This window comes from Lampetra planeri, chromosome 4 (assembly GCF_965212315.1).
Source record: "Lampetra planeri chromosome 4, kcLamPlan1.2.h2, whole genome shotgun sequence".
NCBI lineage: Eukaryota > Metazoa > Chordata > Hyperoartia > Petromyzontiformes > Petromyzontidae > Lampetra > Lampetra planeri.
In genome coordinates, this window is record NC_136110.1 from 28,591,009 (window position 1) to 28,611,801 (window position 20,793).

Sequence of the window (20,793 nt, forward strand, 5' to 3'; positions counted from 1 at the left end):
CGATAGGTTCAAAGAAAATAACAAAATAATATTTTCTTTGAACGCATCAACGTGACTTTACCGAAAGACCCAAAGAATATGGACACCGTTATTTTGCTTCGCATTGTCATCTAACGATGCTGTTCAGTCTTTTGCTTTTTTACACATACTGTACTTCAAATGTAAACAATAACCGCCATTACCTAGAATATATTATAATATTCACATGTTTCGCTCACTTAGCCTAGATAACCAATTATATCACATTATCAATCACCTCTCTCCGCCCTCAAACACTCAACAAGTTGCAAATCTCAAATATGAAACAACTCACAATCATAATTTCCAGGATTTGTCAATAAAATTATGGATGGAGATTCTCCCTACACCTTGTCAGTCGTGGGGGTTGTTTGACCATACTTCACCATACGGGTCAATGTGGGTTCGTGAAGGGAGGGCTTTGGACCGGCTGGGAATTCAACTCCGGTCAGCCAGGTACACAGCACAGCGCACTTCACTATTCACTGCACTGATGCCCCCACCACATACTCACCACAAATACTCCTCATCTGTAAAACTGCTTATTTTTTCACGACACATTAAGAATACAGGATAAGGAAACGGCAGATGACAGCGATGAAGGTGGCGATGATGGCACGGGTGAGGATGGACGATGATTAAAACCACTATGTTGAACCGCAAGAGTTCAAAAGTGCAAAACACAGCAAAAATCCGGTGCCCAAGCAGGTTGGTCTAGTAACGCAATGTGTGCACATTGGTGGCGCGGTGGCGTAGTGGTGAGTTCACTGCGCGATGAACCTGGCGACCTTGAGTTCGATTCCTGACCAAAGATAACATCAGCGGTGAAATATACGAAAGGCTCCTGAGCATTCTCTCAGTCGACTCAGCCCTTAGAAGAAGAGCACCTGGTGCGGTGTATAAACATCGGAACTGTGGGAGGCCAAAGCAGCCGAGCGTGGTGCTGGCCACAGCTGCCCCTGCGTACCCTGTGCCGGCCTTTAATAGATGCTCGCAACCTGCACTTGCCCCGACATGCAGGGAATCTTTATCTTTGTGATATGTGTGTGTGTGTACGTGCTAGGCTGTCGGGAATCGTTATCTTTGTGTGTGTACGTGCGCACGTACGTACTTATGCAAGTCTGTATGTTTCCGGCACCCTCGCAAAGCCCACGTTTTTCCAGCGAGATCTCAATATTTAACAAATTCCTCCCTCCCCGCACCCCCGGTGGCGCTAAGCTTGCCCCTGCCCACATAATCCCCCGCGCTCCGCTCAGGCCCTCGCGGCCTGCCCGCCGTGCATTCCTGCGACGTGAAATCAGAAAGCTGGCCTGGGGTCACAAAGCCCATCTTTCACCACGTCGGCCCTGTCAGCGGCGCGTCTGCTCAATTTTTCCACGGGACCCACGAACGCCCGGCGTGTTGCTGCGTATCCGACGATGGCCTTCGTTGGCAAGAGCGCCGCGGACTGCGCACCAAAAAACAGCATTGTAACGGTGTTTACATTTTTTTTTTAAGAACATGTTACTTTACGGAACCAACAAATGATAAAGATCCCCCCTCCCCCCGTATAGCCTTAACAGACTGTTGGGGCAAGTGCTGTTAGCAAGCAGCACCTATAAAGGTCCAGCACGGCACACAAGGGGGTGGGTGGCCAACACCACGCCCGGCCACCTTTGTCTCCTTTGTGGCGATGTTTACACACCGTACCAGGTAATCATTTGAGGCTGAGTCGACCTTGGAGCGGCCCAGGACATAAGGAACAGACACATACATACAGGCGTACATAGAGCGGTGAATACTCTTTTGAGAATGACACACTTCAAAAGTTGGCACTGGCTGTGTGTTAAGCGAACCATGAAGACTCGCTTTCATATGCCATACATTCAACAGAATCAGTGTAGTCTGTTGAAAATTAATGTTGAACGCGCGTGCATTTACATTCCCCCAGCCAATCCGTGCGCTCATGACTTCCCGTTCGAGTCCAGGGCTCAAAGAGACTTCTCTCTTTCGTCCTCTGCCTAGGAAGGGCCATCTCTTGTCTCTTCACGAAATGAGCATGGCCCACCCGCTTTGGCGAAGCTCCTTGAGACGCGGCCCACACAAACACACACACGCACGCACGCGCGCATAGGGACGCCACGTGGGTTTTTGATCAAAACTTTTTCGAGCAGCGCCTCGTGCACCACCGCGGCATGTGAACCGAGGACGGTGTCCATCGTGTGAGAATGGGCGAGCGGCGGGGGGCGGGGCGGCACGGGGCTCGAGTGCGCGTCAAGAGATGGCAAACGGGATTAAAACATCGACGTTCTCAAAAAGGTGTCAGTTTTGTTGCCAGATAGAAGGGTAAAAAAAAAATTATCATATTTTTTATTGGCAAATGAGGTTCCAATGGTTCTCAAAGTTCCCGCGCGGGGGTCGCGGCCTACTCGTTCCCGAGCCAAGGAGCACAACTTGGTTATCGAACACTCGCGGGCCACACATTAATCATCTGGCGAAGACACGGGGATGAAAAGGACGGCGAAAAACATCAACTCTTGAAATCTCTCCCCATGCAAATAAATGACTTTTTTTTCCATCCGATAGCGTGCCTATCAGATGCAGCGATGGTGTGAGAGGCTTTTCTCTGGATGACAAATAGCCCAGAGAGCTGTCCTCCCGACTGCAAAAACAACACGATAAATTTTTCTCAGCCTGATTTGAAGAAACCGCCCAACGGCTTAGCAGCAACAGACATCAATGATGATATAAACATAACAAAAATTCAGCCCATTGCTATGCAAGTTAGGAGCAAAGAGGTGACGCGGTGGTTAGAAGCGCACTGTGCTTTGAACCTGGCCTCTCTGGTTCAATTCCCGGCCACAGCTAACCGAGTGATTTCTGAACTGGTCCAAAGCATGCCGCCCTCCTTCGCCAATCCACGCTGACCAGCGTGGTGAAGTATGGCTAAGCAACACGGCACAGGGAGACTTTCATACGGCAGTGGATTGACAAAGGGCTGTCAAGAGATGCAAGTCACGTGGGTCACGTTGGCACTCGCACTGCTTTTATCCCCTCTCCAACACTGTAAGTCGGCGCATTTCTTTTATTTGAAGCTTTCGTGACTGCAGGAATCCATACTCTTTGGTTCTAAATGTGGAGGGGAAAAACCGGAACACCCAGAGAAAAATCCACGCGACCACGGGGGCAACATGCAAACTCCAAACATATAATGGGCGTCAGGGACAGGATTGAACCAACAACCCCCTCTATACCAGAGGAGATAGAGAACATCTCGGCCACCACGGCGCCCCAACTGACAATTGAAAAGCATCGATTCTTAAACACGCATTTCAACGCGTGTATCGTGGGCTTAGGAATGGATGTCAATAGACGTGTCCTTACGCTCTGAGTTCACATACAATGTGGGTCACTGCTCACACGAGCAGTCGGGTGGCTCTGAGCCAGGGAACAAACATTCCACTTTCCTATGGCGAAAGCCAGTCTATCCTTCCGTTAACCACTGTCTGCTGACTCCGCATAAAAGGGTATTCATTTTGTGGTTGAAGGTTAAGTTCTGGCCTGACGCGCTGAGCTACAGCAAAGCCAGAGATGCGACGGCCACCTCAATGTTATGATCAAATAAAGGGTGGGGAACATCTTCATTACCGAGGGCTGAATCGGGTCTTTCAAATACCATTGGCGGGCCACACGTTACCACTTAGCGTTATCTAATAATAACCCAAACATTATGAGTACTCGCCTTAACTAAAAACGCTAAAATAAAATGGACAGTGTTGCCGGAGTCAAATAAATTCCACCCCCAAGAGCCGATAATCGCGGCTAAGATGCTTGCTTGCAGTGACGGACAAATGCAATTAGCAGGCCCACTTTAAGCGGTGGGCCTCGTGTGGCGGCGACAGCATGAACGAAATTAAGTCGCGCAGCCGGGTGAAATGAAGTCATGGGCCACATCTGGCCCACGAGCCGTACGTCCTCCAGGCCCCCCTGGGGCTACAGGAAGTAGCAGCAGTACCTGTCATGGGCACTTCAGGAGTGTGCGGGGGGGCCTCGTCTCCCGCCTGGGCGACGTCCGGCTGCCCGATCTCGCCGTAGTAGAGAGCGATCCCCAGCTGGATGAGGCGGATGAACATGGGAAGCTGCTGGTCGGTGACGGAGAGAGTGAGGCTCTCGCACAGCGTGTGAATCTGCGGGGAAGGGGGCACGTGTAACGTTAGACCGCCCCCCCCCCCCTTCTCGTGACCCGCTCCTCGAAAAAATACGGGCCCAACGCGACCGAACGCCGGCGCACGCCGCTGCGACAAGGCTTCTCTCGCACCGTGATGGACAGGATCGGTCTCCAGCACAGCGTGCGGCTCTGTGGGAAAGCGATAGGGTTACAGAAATACCCGCGCTCTCCGTCCAACGCCGAGCCCAACGTTCGCTGGGCTGCCGAAAGGGAAAAGTGTCAAATAGCCGCGTGTCTGGAAGAGAATTAATCTCAACGTATATTCCCACCATACATCAACAGTTATGGAGATGTTTAGGTCCTGGTAATTTGGAATGAATTATTAGCAAAGGAGACATGAGAAAGGTTTACATTTCCTCGTAGAAATTGGCCATATCAGGTGAGGTTTTTTTTGGTATAAAAAATATAGTATTGCCGTACTCCCCAAACTAATTATGAATCTCAGGTGATTAATCATCCCACTTTACAGACATACCAGTGGAGGAAATTTCACGTGAAGCAAAGCTATAAACGCCTTGAGTGTGCCTTTTTTTCATCCGTATGCACGTGTGTGGTCTGAGCCACCCTAGGGTCAACTCAGACTTAAATGGGTGCCTGTTACAGCCTGCAAAATTCAACGACCTGGAGGCGAAAGGCGGCCGGGCATGGTTTGCCACACATGGTTGGCAACACCTAGTGTGCTCTGCTAGCCTATATAGGTGCTTGCTAACGGCACGAGATTATAAGGATAAACGGTGGGGGGGGAGGGGAGGCATTAAATCATCCCACTTGTATATGCAGGGAATCCATAAAAGTATAATCCACTCTTAGACAGCGGCTTGAACTGTGTGGGTGAATGTTGGTATTACGTGACAGGTAATGTGCGTGTGCCAAAGAAAGAAAAACGCCGGAGTGATCTTCAACAGCACAAACGATTTATGATGCTGCTACGTTGGTGTTCCAAGCACAAATAACAAAATAAGAGCCAACGCATTCGTCAATTACACCCGTGCCCTTAACACCAAAAACCTATGCCAATAGGCGGCGTTTCAGGAAATGGAGATTTCTCTTACGTGCTATGTACAAGGACCATTGGCCCAAACGTCACCCGTTTCATTTCTCTTTGCAATGCCACGGTGTTCTTGAGAAATGCGTTCATCTTTTCTCAACATCAATAACAGAAGGTTTGGGAACAATCACACGTGAGATTGTTAGCCAACACCTGGCACTTTCCCTCAAATCTCGAAATGACATACATCACCAGTGCCACAACGGACACGAGGAGGTTTAGAGGGATGAGACTTGTACGCTGTACTTTTCATTTAACTTTTGTTTCCGTACCGTACGTAGCCAACCATACTAATCGGAGGTACAATGCTATCTCCAAACTACTCAGCATCTGCATGTTGTAGCCGAAACTGCTCTGTAATTATAATTGTACAACAACAGATTATGCCTTTACGGACACGATATATTATATAATTTCAAATAATGTTTAAAAAAACACAATCTAACAAAATATGTTCGGATAGACGTTTTCAGGTATTCATGGTGTCACCGACACAAGCGAATGCATTTGAACTATTCCAGGAAACCAATTAAAATGGGAGTGTTATTTTTTTCAAATGACTTTTTTGTGGCCACACTTCGTTTGCAATCCACAGCGGGTTTAATCAGACGGACAGAAACAGCCACACGTGCCAAGGGTAGCCAAAACAGCAGCTCCCACAGTCAGACGATCTTTGTAAACGACTTTGAAAAAATGTGCTCTGACAGGAGGATTGGGATGTTACAAGTCAACTTGTTTTTATTACGACTCACGTTCCATATTGAAAAAAAACTGTAAAATTAAATTCCACCGTGTTGTGCAATGCTTTCACTGTCTGGTAAAGGCGCAATGATGCATAGATTAATAAATTCGTATAAATCCTAAAGCACGTTGGCGCACGTTCAATCGCATGTGGAAGAATCGGTTCTTTTCTATTTGTAAATGTTGTGTGTCGGGTTGTTAATCGATAACAGGCAAACTGGTAACCGTTTCCAGAATCGATTACCGCTCCTGAAAGCAAAGAACCAGCACCCAATTCGAATGTAATTTTAGTAACAAATGCACCGATTGACAACGTGTGAACTTACAAACGGCACGGCGCTGTAAATAATTTAATCAAACAAGATTTGGCGCTTTCGTGACTGCAGGAATTACTCTTTGGTTCTTTCGGTAAAGTCACGTAGAAAGAGAAAATAATAAATGAAATAATAGCATACGAGGTTTCGATTGCAACACAAGCAATCATCATCAGGTCCAAATGAAAGAGAAAACAAAACCTAGTAGACTTACAAATATAATGTAATACAACACAGATAGTCGGCTAGCATAACAGTCAACACCCTACCTGGTTGATTACGTTCTTCCAAGGATTGCTAAATTTAGCAATCTTTGGAAGAATGTAATTTAGCAAAACTGACACCTTTATACCAGTTGAAAGGGTAAAAACCTATCATTATATTTTACCACTGGTAAAGGAGGTCTCATTGTGTAAATGCTTACCCCGAGCTCTCAATACTCTGATAGTGCGCTGTTTTTGAGTTGTACGCCTTTTGGCGTCATCTGGTCCAACACCAATGGAGACTAGGCTCTAAAAAAGCTGTCTCAGGTGTGGACCAATCAACTTCAAGGACAGTGCATATCATTATCATTATCAGAGTTGTTTCTTTTTGTTTGCAATTTGACTGCTTGTGTTGTGGTTATTGCAAGCATGATGCCTTGTATAAAGGTGTCAGTTTTTGTACCAGTTGAAAGGGTAAAAACCTATCACTGGGAGAATCTAATAGAACTTGCGATGTCTGGATTGTGAGTCCATTGAGCTCGTCATTACACCACGTCAGCTCCCTTCATGACCAATGGCACAACAGATCGACCAGTAAGCTCAAAGACACGTGTGTGGTGACTGCATCTACGAGCATTGCGATAGAAGACTTAGCTTACCTAGAAACTGCTGACACAAGAAATGCCGAAATGTCAAATTTGTTAAATGGTCCTTCAAACTGCGACGCCTTGAATAAACATTTACTTAAAAATTATATTTTCAATATACTGATGTGTGTGGTCGTATTATATTACCGGTACACTTAGGGGCGAGGGGGAAAAAAAGAAGAAAAAAAATATATAAGAAAATAACGACATTCAGAAGCAGAGGCAACTCAATTACCTTGTGTACGGCTCAACGTCAGCATTTACATTTTCTACTCTGAGAACCCCAAATAGCAGCAGTGTCAAATTACTCAACCCATCCGCAGACAACGCCTCTCAATGTCTCGTGAACGTAATGCGTTCAAACTGGTGACAAGTGACCTCTGCAAAAACACAGCGCAATGATCTGTAGAAAGAAAAAAAAACTGTTATCCGGAACTTTTCCATCCGGAATGCTCTATTAACCGGCATCGGCTATAGCCGGCAATGCAAATCTCCCTTCGCTTATCCGGTATAATTCCGACAGCTATCCGGCATCTTGCCATGCGCTTATCATAGATCTGTGTTGAGAGAAGCTTCAGGAGCCTGCAGAGTGATGGTACCCACGGCAGCCGTACATACAGCAGTGCACAACTGTGTACAGGTAGTCCCCGACTTACGATGGAGATGCGTTACGACGACCCTATCGTAAGTCAAAAATATCGTAAGTCGAAGATGGCCTAGCCTACCCAGGAGTCTTAAAGAATGGTGATAATCTTCTTGGTTCTTTCGGTAAAGTCACGTAGAAGGGAAATAATAAAATAGTAAAAATAAAACATAATAAAATCATTCTCACGACGTTTCGGCCACAACGCAAGCAGCCGTCCTCTACGTGACTTTACCGAAAGAACCAAGGAGATGAATCCCTGCAGTCAAGAAAGCTTTGAATCGGAATGGTGATAATTTAGCAAAACAGAGCAATTTACAGTACCGTACTGTATAAACTATATAGTGTATGTATTTATGAATTACAATACTGTATTGCACATTAGAATGTAAAGTAAACAAACAAGGTAAATTCTTAGCCTACCTATAGGAACTGCAATTTTATAGAAAGTTTTTTTCAGGAAACAATCCTATCTGCTATAAAAAAAAAAACTTTTAACATGCATTGAACGTATATATCGTATCGTGGTAACCCTAAAATTAAATCGCTAAAGCTACGTATCATACATGCATTGAACGTATCGTAACGTATCATATTGTACTGTACTCACCTGCTGCGCGAAATTTAAAATATTTTACAATTTTGTCGTATCGCTATCGCCATCGTAAAATCTAAATATCGTAACTCGGAGACTATCTGTCCTGTATTCTAAACGACCCTACTCCTCTCTACAATCAACTTTGAATGCTCCAAAATGGACCTGTGAGTACCTCTGCAAAAGTGTACATTATTTCTTATATCTTAGTTAAAATGTAATGCGCGGTTTCTTTCTAGAAATGTTTTATGCGCTTGGAAAATTTGGTGAACTGCAAGTATAACTCTCAGATATAACATAGGGGTTTATTTTGGGATAGATCGCGCAAATATAAATGTGTCGTTAATCCGACACAGCCAATTAGTAAGGTATGTCACGTAAACAGAACATGACAATTCGTTACTAGTCCAGCACACCCGGTGTGTTGGAGAGCAAATCCACAGCATTTGCAATCTGAGTACGACGTTTCCCCAGTATTTACAACTAGCATCATCAGGCGAACAGCATATGAATGAATGTTGAACTTCTTTCGAACCGTACGTAGCCAACCGTGCTAATCGGAGGTGCTAAATGTTTGATTAACCGGCACCCTCCCCATTCCCCATGGATGCCGGTTAACACAGATTTTGCTCGATAACGGCCAAAACGTCAAAAGGGTAGCGGTCTCAGGGACAAGCAGCGTACTCGACGCAAAATAGGATGACAGCCCACCGAGTTAACGTTGCCGTATTTGTAATGGAGCAAAACAAACTATTTTAGTATTTTACCAGGTAAGGCCCACTGAGCTACGTAGCTCTTTTTCAGAAGTGGCCTGGCCACAAATGATAGCTCAACAAAGTGGCCCATCGCGTGGAAATGTACACCAGCCAAAAACGCCGAAATGCACGTAAATAAAAGTGGAGGAAAAAATGTCCAGGAGACGAATCCACGCGGCCACGGGGAGAGAGAGACACGCAAACTCCAAATATACAGCAGCAGGCGTCAGGGTCGGGATCGAACCCACGACCTCCACTGTGCCACCCCACTAATACACGCTGGATGTATTTGCGCAATGAACTCATTGTTCAGATGCAACCAGCCACTTGCTTGCTTCAGATCTTTCTTTTTTGCAAGGACTTGAAATGTTGCGAGCAGAAAACGGTGTAACGCATCGTAATGTATCACTGTAATAACAATTATAAAATAAAAACGTGAAAAATTAAGTGTTCCAAAATCTGGAAGGGGGTTTAGAAAGCACTTATAATGGTGTTGCTTGGATTCTTATAAACAACATGGGAGTTATTTTAATACAGCCGAAAGAGCGAACACAAAAATGTGACAAAGAGATGAGGATTACATAAACTTTAGTAACAATAAACAGGCTCCTTTGCAAGGAGGGGGGATAAAAAAAAAACAGATGATAAAGTAAAAATATGCAAGATTAACTTTTCAGCCAATACATATTAATCGGTGTTTGTATGTGACCGGAGTGGTAGTGTTCAAGTATCGCTTACAGTGTACTTCACAACGCGTAACTTTAGAGTCGGTATTTCCTCAGATTATTTTGTACTTGCTGTGTGGGTAATTAAACAGTACGACTGCTTGGCACGTGGTCTTGAGCCCAGTGCTTGTGTCACCAATATCCCAAACTGGCACCTGATTGCCGATCCTACACACACAAAAAAAAACTTTTGGAACTTAATCTCGACCTCCAAAACAATGGTCCACTTTAAATCGAATCCAAACTCCAAATGGCAGATCCAAAACCATGTCCTCACATGTAGAAAAAATAGATCTTAGTATTCTTGTTTCTTTCGTTAAAGTCACGTAGAAGGGAAATAATAAAATAATAAAAATCTAAAACAATAAAACTAATTTTTATTGTTTTCTATTTTTATTACAAAGAAAAAATATATATTTTTTAAATTATAATTTTATTTCCCTTCTACGTGACTTTACCGAAAGAACCAAGAATACGAATCCCTGCAGTCACGAAAGCTTTAAATCAAAATTTAGATCTTAGTACTTAGCACGGCAGGGCTGGCATTGGGGGGTGGGTGGCCAATACCCCATGCCTGCCTTTGTCACCCCAGTGGCGATGTTTTCACACCGCACCAGGTACTCATTTGAGACTGAGTCGACCTCGGGGAGGCCCAGGACCGGTTCAGATAATCGTCACCGGCGTGGGCCATGAGGGTTGCCGGGTTCGTAGCACAGAAAGCTAACCGCGACACTACCGCTCCCCACACATACACACAATTAATCAGATATTTACATTCTGCCTTGCTGCAGCGATTACACCACGTAATCAGTAAATAATTTGCGAGCAGATATAAAAAAAAAAAGGAATTGATAAAGGCTCGGGAGCTTTACACAAGTCCCGTGCGAAAATTGGAGCTGTATAGTTTATAATTAGCTGGTTAGACAAATGTAAGCTGAGGCCATAAAAACTTTACGAGATCTAAGCTTAGGAACTTTTGAACACTGAGGAAAATGGCCACGAGGTGGTCACACGTGGGTGGGCTCATCCCCAATAAGTACTAATTGAATGTAGACATAATGCAAGTGTAACGCATTTGATAAGTTCCCCCGAATTCGGGGCACTGGATTGGCGTTCTAATGTCAACGGTAAGAGCATGTCGGTGACCACTGTAGCAATAATCAAAGGAGGCCTGGAATGTGATTGTGGAAACGTCAACCAGACCGTCGAGCAAGATAGCCCGGAACCACTGCAAAACATAACAATTTTACAGAGGCATTGAACAAAATCGACTGCACAGCAACAGAAGACATTTTCTGGCAAATCTTGACATCGACTTATTCATAAGTTGCCATTCCTATAGACATATTGCAAGAGAGACACATCTGCGACATTCGACTGCTGAAGATTAGGGTGCCACGGTGGTGAAATGTTAACTACCTCACCTGGAATACAGGAAGTCGTGGGTTCAAATCCAGGGGCGGTTTCTTCATTAGGGCGAGTGGGCGACGCACCACCAATGTCATTCAACCACAGAGTCACGCTAGCCGTCACTGTGCCTCTGGATATAGTCCAATCAGCGTCATGCTACGTTCTGTGGAGTACCGCCTCTTTTTGGGCGATTTCCCTCCGGCTGAGAATCGCCCCGAGTGGTCCCATAGACTTACATTCAAAGATGTTTTTTTTTCGAACGGGGGCGCTGCAATGCATTCTCTATGGCTTCCGGGAGGGCTCGCCCTAACGTGCTTACGTCATCATACGTGCTAACGTCATCATACGTAAGCACGTTTCATCCAACAATATAATTTGTCGCCACCTAGTGGAATCTTTAATAAAATAAACTTGAGTGGTTTGTTTTCATAGTGAGTATAGAAACAAACAAGATGTATTGTAAGAGTCACTTTATTTTTCATTAATATTAAAGAAGTGAAGTTGCCTTTACATGCTTAAGCTGTTAATTTATCCATTGCATGGGTGGACCTTATCCTTATCAATCATCCAGACATTTGCCCCCCCTGAGAGATTTTGCAGGAGCTGCCACTGTTCAAATCCTACCTTGAGGCCTGAATATTTAGAGTTTGCATAGTCTCTCTCTACCCGTGGTTGCGTATATTTTTTATCCGGGTCCTCCGGTTTTTCCCTCGACATGCGTTTTCAGAGTATTTGGCTCCCGCTATAAATTTCTACGCGATAAGCCACTTTGTTGAGCAATCATGTGTGGCCAGGTCGCTTCTGAAAAAGAGCTACATCGCTCAGTCGTGGACCTTACTGAAATCTTGACTTCAAGCTTTCGTGACTGCAGGAATTCATATCCTTTGGGTCTTTCGGTAAAGTCACGTAGATAGGTTCAAAGAAAATAACGAAAAACTCCGACGTTTCGATCACAACACAAGCGATCGTCATCAGGAGGAAAGAAAAAGTAAAAATTACGTCATGATGAACAAGGGGCTAAGCAGTCTCCCTTAGCAGCTTTCGCCCTCTTTTTTCCTCCTGATGACGACCGCTTGTGTTGCGATCGAAACGTCCGAGTTTTTCGTTATTTTCTTTGAACCTATTTACGTGACTCTACCGAAAGACCCAAAGAATATGGACCTTACTTGTAAAAATAATGATGAAAATGATGAAATTGAAAAATATCCTGCCCTCAATACCCGATCAACCTGAGAATGGAGTTGTCACCTCGCGCCCTGGTGGCGTCAAATCTCCATCGCGCTGTGGGGCGAGCCCATGCACGCCCTCCGTGCCGAGTCGACGAATTAGAGTGAACGCGTAAGATGCAGGCACACGGAGCGAAGCAGCGGTGCACAGTGATTAGCGTGCTAGACTGCGAACCCATCAACCTTGATCATTTGATTCCTGGCCACAGCTGACATCACAGTGTGAGTGACGTGGGATATCAGAGCCGGTGCTGCCCTGCACACCCCCCCGCCTTCACCAGCCCGCACTGACAAGCGTGAAGTATGATGTCTTCATCCGTGGGTAGGTTTAGAATGGGTGGAATAGATGTTATTATTTATTAAGCAGTCATACAAATAGCATAAAAACTCCCACCACCTGTCTCGCCCGAAGGCTTCCAGAAATCACACTTCAACATCTTTCGAAATTGCTTTGACAGAGCGCTATTGTGGTACCAAGTTGACAAAATGCACGCACGCACGTGCAACACACACATGCACACACATAACCACAAATACCCCTGAAGAGTCAACGTCTCTGTGATGATTGCATCAAGAGTCTTAAGTACACAAACCAGTGTGCTGTAAGCAGAGACCGACAGACTTTTTGCAATTTAGGCAAAGTGTACGGAGCCACGTTGCGGTCGTGCTGTGCGTTTCGCGCGTCGCCGCTGAGTATTCCCGAATTCGTCGGAAGCTTCCAGTTCCCAAATGAGGCTCCCTGCACGTGGAGCGAAACGTCGGACGCCGTGCCGACACAACATGTGGGGCAACATGGGAGTGGGTTACACGAGTGTGAAACATGGGGCCTAGGCAGAGCAGGATGGAAAGTGTGCACAGTGGACGTTTTCAAAGGATACATTTCTCCATGCCCCATGCAAGTCTCCGCATGTAGGCATGTGTGTGTGTGTGTAAAATAAGGGTCTATAGGTGCATAGATTCGTCGATAATTATGGATTATTGACCTCGAGCAGCGTGCAACAAATCGCGCGCGCAAGAAACTGTCGTTTTTTTCTGCATGTTAGGCACAACAGGCTCACAAAACGTCGCTCAATCACAATGTTTGCAGTGTAGTTTATAGTGTAGTACGTATGTGTGTATGTTGAACTTCCTTAGATCCGTACGTAGACTACTGTGCTAATCGGAGCTTCGGGGGAGGGACAACAAACGAAACACAAAAAGCAGTTCTCAAGAATTGAGTTTTCCCATCTAGCTTAAAAAGTCCATCGCTCAAGTGACTTCCTAATATCGGAAGAGCGTTCCAGACGGCCGCAGAAGTGCATCTGAAAGCGCGCGACGTGGTGACCCTCTTTGTTCGATGGCCAGCCCAAAGGATGACCGAAGTTCACGTGGTAATGGTTTACGCTCCCTGACGAAATGAGCAACGAGTAGGCATCACATTCACCGCAACGTAAACAAAACGTTTAATCGATTCACGAGTCGAGTCGTGGCCCTGAATCGAGAACATTTACGGAATAGCCGGACTTGGAGATGGGTGAATAGATACTCATCTAACACCCAACACCCTTGCCCATGCCACACAGCTGGAACGCTCAACAGAACTGCCCCATGCGATACACTTCTCGCGTGCAACAAATGTATCTTGGAACTTCTCTCGCACCGCACGTAGCCAACCATGGGGGAGCCATCTGGCGCACGCGCGAGAGCAAACCTTGATGACGGAGGGCATCTTGCCGCTGAGGCTCTCGTAGGTGAAATGCAGGCGGGTGCGGAAGGAGCACTTGTAGATCAGCGGGTCCTGGTAGAGCTCGATCTTTCCGCTGGCGCTGCGCTTGTCCAGGCACACCGTGCAGTCCGAGAAGTTGATCACTTTACGAAGAACCAACTCGGGGGCTGCAAAGCCAGAATCAAAGCGATGCGTCAGACGGGCACGGAATATATATTTGTTTGTTTTTTTTTTATTAGAAAGTGCATTAGATTCTTTCGTTGCGTGATATATGTACGCAAGTCGTTACGTGCTTTGGAGAGGTCTTCGTCCGGTATTGGATTGATTAATGGCTGTATACAGTTAAGAATCTAAGATGATTTTTCCAAAGGAAACCTGGATTGTAGAACACAATTTGGATACACATAGTGCCTCAAGGCGACAGCATCTCCAGATGCCGTACAGAAAATAGTGAACATATTCATTTTGTGGCCAGGAAGAGGCAGTCAGTCATTGGCAGAGGACAAATCCAAGTCGTAAGCCTGGACTTGAACAGGTGCAGGGAGCTGACAGCACGGATGGCCAGGGGAAGCAGATTCCAGACGATTGACTACTGCCTAAGACTGACTCATCATCATTCGGCAATACAAATGTGATAAACGGGCAAAAACAACGGTATACAGGGTCGTAATTTTAATCGATATAGGACATATGTCTTGAGGCAACATCTAATATAATTTTCCAAAAGCACTCCACCGTGCTTCTGTTTGCGTCCAATTCATCGTGTCGGATTGCCTACTGGTTTCTAAACAATTCTGTCGGGGAAAAGCGGACACGTCTCTCCCGCGGCGGATGACGGGAACTGGCCTGAACATCTCCAGGGAAGGAAAGAACGTCAGAGAGAAAGCAAGTAGGAGGAGGCCCGCCATTTTCTACTCTGTGAACACAAGTAATTCTAGATTTGAAGCTTTCGTGACTGCAAGGATTCATATTCTTAGGGTTTTTTTTTTACTTTACCGAAAAAACCTAAGAATATGAACACAAGTAATTCTCATCATGTGGCCGAGGCCATGCCTATACTATTTTAATACACAGTGTAGGAGTATAAAAGCCTGTATTATGTACTTATTTATGAAACACACATTTCATGGAAATAGAAATTGCCCAATCATACTTATTCCAGTCATCACTTGTCCAGTTTGAGCCTGAACCTGATGTTTTGACTGAGGGTAGTGAAACGATGTCGGGGAAACAAAAAACGGGCCCTTTCTAGACCCCTTTCTTAATTTAGGATTATTTTGTGGACTAAATAAACACCCGTGTATATAGCAATTATCGTCATCAAAACCAGTGGAAGCATTAAAATGCCTACCTTGGTCCTCAATGAGGGGGCCACAAAAGCCTGGCTTCACTACTCGCAAAACTTATTAAATCTCCATAATCTGACATCACCACAATAATCAAAGGATTTAAGGCTTACACAGCCAGCCCCACGGCCAAGCAAAGCTCTATCAAGCTTGAGCACCACTTCTGAAGAAAAATCACTTAATCCTGACAAGGCTGAAAACGCAGACCACCAGTTTCTCCTGGACTTGTGAAGGGGTCTACTCAGGTGGGCAGCTTCCATGAGGATTAAGTTTGTCCAACAGTAAAACTCTCTTGCCATTCTGAATTGGTTGTAATCACGCTGACGGGACATTCCTCCTGCACAGTGCAGCATTCACGGGCTCTGTGTGCACGCGCGAGCGCCAGGTTGAAGTCATCAGCAGGGTCCCCGTTTTTATGAAAAAATAACTAAATATTACTTGCAATTCAAAACATCCATTTCATAAATACGCTCTCTGCTCAATACTCGGTATGAGTATGCGCCAATTAAGCGTGTACAAAAAACACGGTCTTAATTAATTAGTTGACATTATGCTGCGAGGTTAGTGAAGCTTACATTGACCTCCTTGCGCAAACAATTTTAGCGACATATATTTCAATGCAAGATTAACATTTTAAGAGTTTAATTTTTTTCGTGTAAAGTATACGTCGAATATTAATAATAATAATAATAAACGTTTGCCGATGCAGGATCTCGGCCACAACGCAACCTCCCGTGCATATTGGAACACTTAAATAAGTCCACGGGGAGCACGAAAGCAGAGAGATTACTCGAGTTTTCTAACTTTCCATTACAGAATCAAACAGCTCGTAATACCACAGGTTTCTCAGGTTACCCCCACAACACAAGTGCCATTATCCACGGCGCTGTTCGAGGGAATATAATAGCTTCCAAAAGGTGGGCAAAACTAAGGCCGATCAGGCTACTGGTAGGCAAGCGCTGACTATTAAGGGCACTTACAGGAGGTAAATAAGCATGTTATGGCTACAATGAAGTGTTCTCCGAGGCACACGCGTTCAATTTAGATGTGTGCGCAAGCGCGCCGGGGAACGGGTTCCAGAAATCAAACTGAACACGAATCCTTGCTCGACCCGATGAATACGCTCTTAAGAGCCTCAGGGCCTGCACGGCATTTCCACTTGCTGAACGAGAGGCTCACAGGCCACCCTACCTGCCCGTTGCACAGTGCAAACAGTGTGCGAAAGGGGCCTCTTGGAAATGGGGGGAGGGGGGGAATGAAAAAAAAGCAGCGAATTTGGAACAGGACTGTCATTATTGAGCGGCGATGACTACCTGGCCACGTGTCTAAATTAAGTTTTCTGAGGGCGGGTGATTGGCGATCGGGTTCCTCCTCTGGATTACCCTAATGGGACCTTGCGAGCCGGCAAGCGAGAGAGCGAAGAGAGCGAGCGAGCAGGTGATTGAGCGAGCATCATGCCCGTAGCCCGTCGTTGGGAGGGTCGGTCGCCTCTTGTCGGTTGCGCGATCACTAATTGCCGCTGCTCCAAGTGAGAGGGAGGAAACGGGCGGCTCACCGTGCGGCACGGATCAGCGGGCGACACGCAAAATTACACGTGGCACGAAGGCCGCGGCAACGCAACAGAGTGCCGTGTCTCTCTCAGCCTGGAGCTGGGCCAGGTAATTAGGTTAATTATTTTAATATGATTTTACCAAAAATTGCTTTTACATTAACAATGCAGCCCCGCATAAAAAAGAATTAGCTAATGCCCAAGTTAATCTGTTGGACAAGCAAAAAAAATTCCACCTCACTTGAAATGCAGAGATTATGAGTCTCAAAATGTGCATGTTTTTGCCGCAATAGGATACATAGAAATAGCTGTAATTGCAATCAAGTTGTCTGCAATTGGATTACATGTAAAATATTCGCTCCTGTGGAATAATATTTGAGTTATAAATTGCTTCATTCCAAATTATACATTATACAATATTGGCAGCAGCGTCTACAATTTTAGCTTTTGACTGTACCATGACAGTCCAATGCTATGGAACATATTTTAATAATATCAATTACTCATTTAAAACTGGTAAGTATAAGCACAGCATTTGTTCAGATACACGTAAACATAATACTGAGCATATATATCTTCATTTCGCTATAATTTTAGACTGCAGGGGAAAATGTCTTTTTTTTAATTCGTCAATATTTTCAGAGTTTAACACGTAGGCTTTCGCGACCGATATCATCCACGATACAGGTTTTCAGATCGTAAATGTTATGGATTTGCTTTCCAATACACCGGTTAGTGCTGTACTAGTAACAAATTGGCCATGTTCTGTTTACGTGACAAACCTTACTAATTGGCTGTGTCGGGTGGTGGCGGGTTTAACGACACATTTATAGTTACGCGATCTAACCCCAAAAAAAACTGTATTGTGGATATTTTCACAAACGTCAACGTGCATTTGTGCATTGGCATTCCATCAAAACGTCGTAAAAAAAAATAAAAGCGACAAACATTACAAAATATGGGGGGGCAGACTTAGGCCGACTGATGCAAACACCCCACCCCATCCTCTTGTTTGTGTTTTCCGTCGGTGTCTCGAACGCTCCGAAACACGCTTTGGGCAAGGCAGGTTGTATCCATCTCAACGAGGGGCACAGATTCCGTGCGCTGCCAGGCCAGTGCCCGCGCTCACAGCAAGCTCGACATTCCGTGTCATTTTAATAAAATCTACGCTACCGGTACCGTCAAAACCGTACCGTGAACATGAACCACGGGTTAATCACACAACAGTGTTCTTTCACACAGGCGTGTTTGAAACTGCCAGCTCACTTTAAGTACTAAATTTCAGCAGACTCTAAGTCATGTTTACTTTACTTATATTCTGACATACACACATGTGCGTGCGTGCGTGTGTCTATATATATGTGGGGAGCGATAGTGTAGCGGTAGTGGCGTAGTTAGAACGCTGCGCTACGCACTCGGTGACCCAAGTTCGATTCCCGCTCACAGCCAACAGCAGTGATGATTATCTGAACCGGGTCTGGGCCTCCTCTAAGTCAACTCAGCCTCATATGAGTACCTGGAGTGGTGTGAAAAACATCGCCACTAGGGAGACAAAGGCGGCCGTGCGTGGTGTTGGCCACCCACCAGAGGTGGGACAAAGTCATTGTTATGCAAGTCCAAGTCGAGTCGCAAGTCATCAAATTCATGACTCGAGTCTGACTCGAGTCCAAGTCACATGACTCGAGTCCACATCTCATAGGTGGGACAAAGTCATTGTTATGCAAGTCCAAGTCGAGTCTCAAGTCATCAAATTCATGACTCGAGTCTGACTCGAGTCCAAGTCACATGACTCGAGTCCACACCTCTGCCACCCACCCCCTCGTGGGCCGTGCCGGCCTTCAAAGGTGCTCGCTAACAGCACTTGCCCCAACAGTATGTTAAGGCTATATGGGCGATCTTTGTCTCTTTATATGTATGCATTCTCCCTAAAAAGTATTTACGTAGATACGTACGTACACTGCAGAATTCATGTTACAGTAAAGATATCCACATTTCTAGATATTTTCGTTAATTCCTCAAAATTTACAACGACAATTTCACTTCCAATAAACGTTTTCATCTCTGCTTCAGTTCGCGTGGTTTAAAAAACAAAAAAAAGCTCCTTTCCTGCTCAAAACTATCCGAGTGCGGGGCTCAAATTGCATTTGTGGTCCTCAGGCCGTGGTGGAAATCCCGCGTCCCTTCGACGAGGGAATACCGATCGATAAGCGGGATTTAAACTCGCAAAAGTACGATGGCAATCGTGACACTCGAACCAATGCTCTGCCCGCTGCACGACACAAATGGCTGCTTGAAAACATGCGCCCCTTGTTAGCTTCCACCAGCGTGTTAACTATTCCCAGGGAAGTGACTTGTAGCAGGCGCTGAACTTGTTCCTTGGTGGTGCAGACATTGGCAAGGGTGGACAAACAGCAGGTGGAACGTGTCAGTAAATGAGCCAGCAACGCCGGTGCAGCTATTTAAATTCTCCCAAGTCAAGGCTCTTGATTTAATTTGCTTTCCTTGTTTGCCAGAAAACGCATTGCAAGTTGCAATGACACCGAGAAAGAAAAACACCAATTAGCCAACGGACCCCTCTTTTGGAATTCTGTCAAGGCAGCAGTCAGAAACAAGTAAATAAATAAATACTTTTAAAATGTTTATGGACACCCAGGGCAGAAATCTGCCAACTTCCCACAGTGCCACGGAGGTCATCCGCTGCTCAGCGGTCTCGGAGGAGTCTCAGAGTGATAGTGTTTCAAGCAGTAGGAGAGCAGAGGGTAAAGGGGACCTCTCTTCACCAGCAGAGGTGTTTCCACTTCTGTTCAATACATCGGGCTCCGACCCCCCCCACGGGTCAATTCGTTTAGCGTTCGCCCAAATGTGTCAGCGCGAGCTTGCCGGTCGTCGATTAGCGCAGCGCTGTTGGCCAAATGCAGCTGTTCGTTGAGGATTCATTGCACAGAGATTAGCACTGCACTGCGCCGTTTAACACGGAGGCTTTCGCGACCGATATTTTTCATAATAAAGGTTTTTGGGTTAGATCGCATAAATATAAATGCGTCGCATCCCCTCCACCACCCGACGCAGCCAGTAAGGTTTGTCACGTAAACAACGCATCAATTAGTTTACTACTTTCAGCCCACCGGTGTGTTGGAGAGTACATCCACAACATTGCGCTGTGAACTCAGCTGCCCAACTTCAACTCCCGTCGATGACGAACGCAAGTGCCGAGTGATATCCGGGGCGCTCTTTGGGCCTCCCCCAGCCCGCCGTTGCCAACCCGCACCGACCAGCGTGTTGAAGTAAGGTCAAACAGCAAGAGAGAGTCAGTCAGTCATAATAGGAAGAGGAGGGGAGGTCTTGTGCTTTGGACTTGAACAGGGGGCAGAGAGTTGACAGCAGGGACGGCTGGGGAGGAAGGGCAGTGCCAGACTATGGGGGCAGCCGAAAAGAGAATGAGGTGCCGCCGTGGCGAGATGTTAATTCCCTCGCCTGGAATGGAGGAGCTCGTGCGTTCGATCCTGACCCTGACGCCTGCTGTATATTTGGAGTTTGCATGTTCTCCCTGTGGTTGCGTGGACTATTTTTCCGGGTCCTCCGGTTTTTCCCCTCCACATTTAGAAACACGCGTTTAGAGTATTTGTTTGCACGTGATAAGTCAATTTGGTGAGTTATCATT

The 20,793-nt window shown here is 45.8% G+C and overlaps 1 protein-coding gene across 4 annotated transcripts in view; it reads right to left on the reverse strand.

Annotated features, from left to right (window-relative positions):
* The window catches only part of VPS13B (vacuolar protein sorting 13 homolog B), a 298,548-nt gene that overhangs the window by 244,583 nt on the left and 33,172 nt on the right, over positions 1–20,793 (reverse strand). For all 4 annotated transcript variants that reach the window (XM_078593678.1, XM_078593679.1, XM_078593677.1 and 1 more), the window contains exons 6-7: positions 14,223–14,404; positions 4,013–4,184 (exon numbers count right to left, since the gene is read on the reverse strand). In XM_078593678.1, the coding sequence (XP_078449804.1) occupies positions 4,013–4,184; positions 14,223–14,404 (354 nt within the window). The remainder of the gene's footprint in view (positions 1–4,012; positions 4,185–14,222; positions 14,405–20,793) is intronic.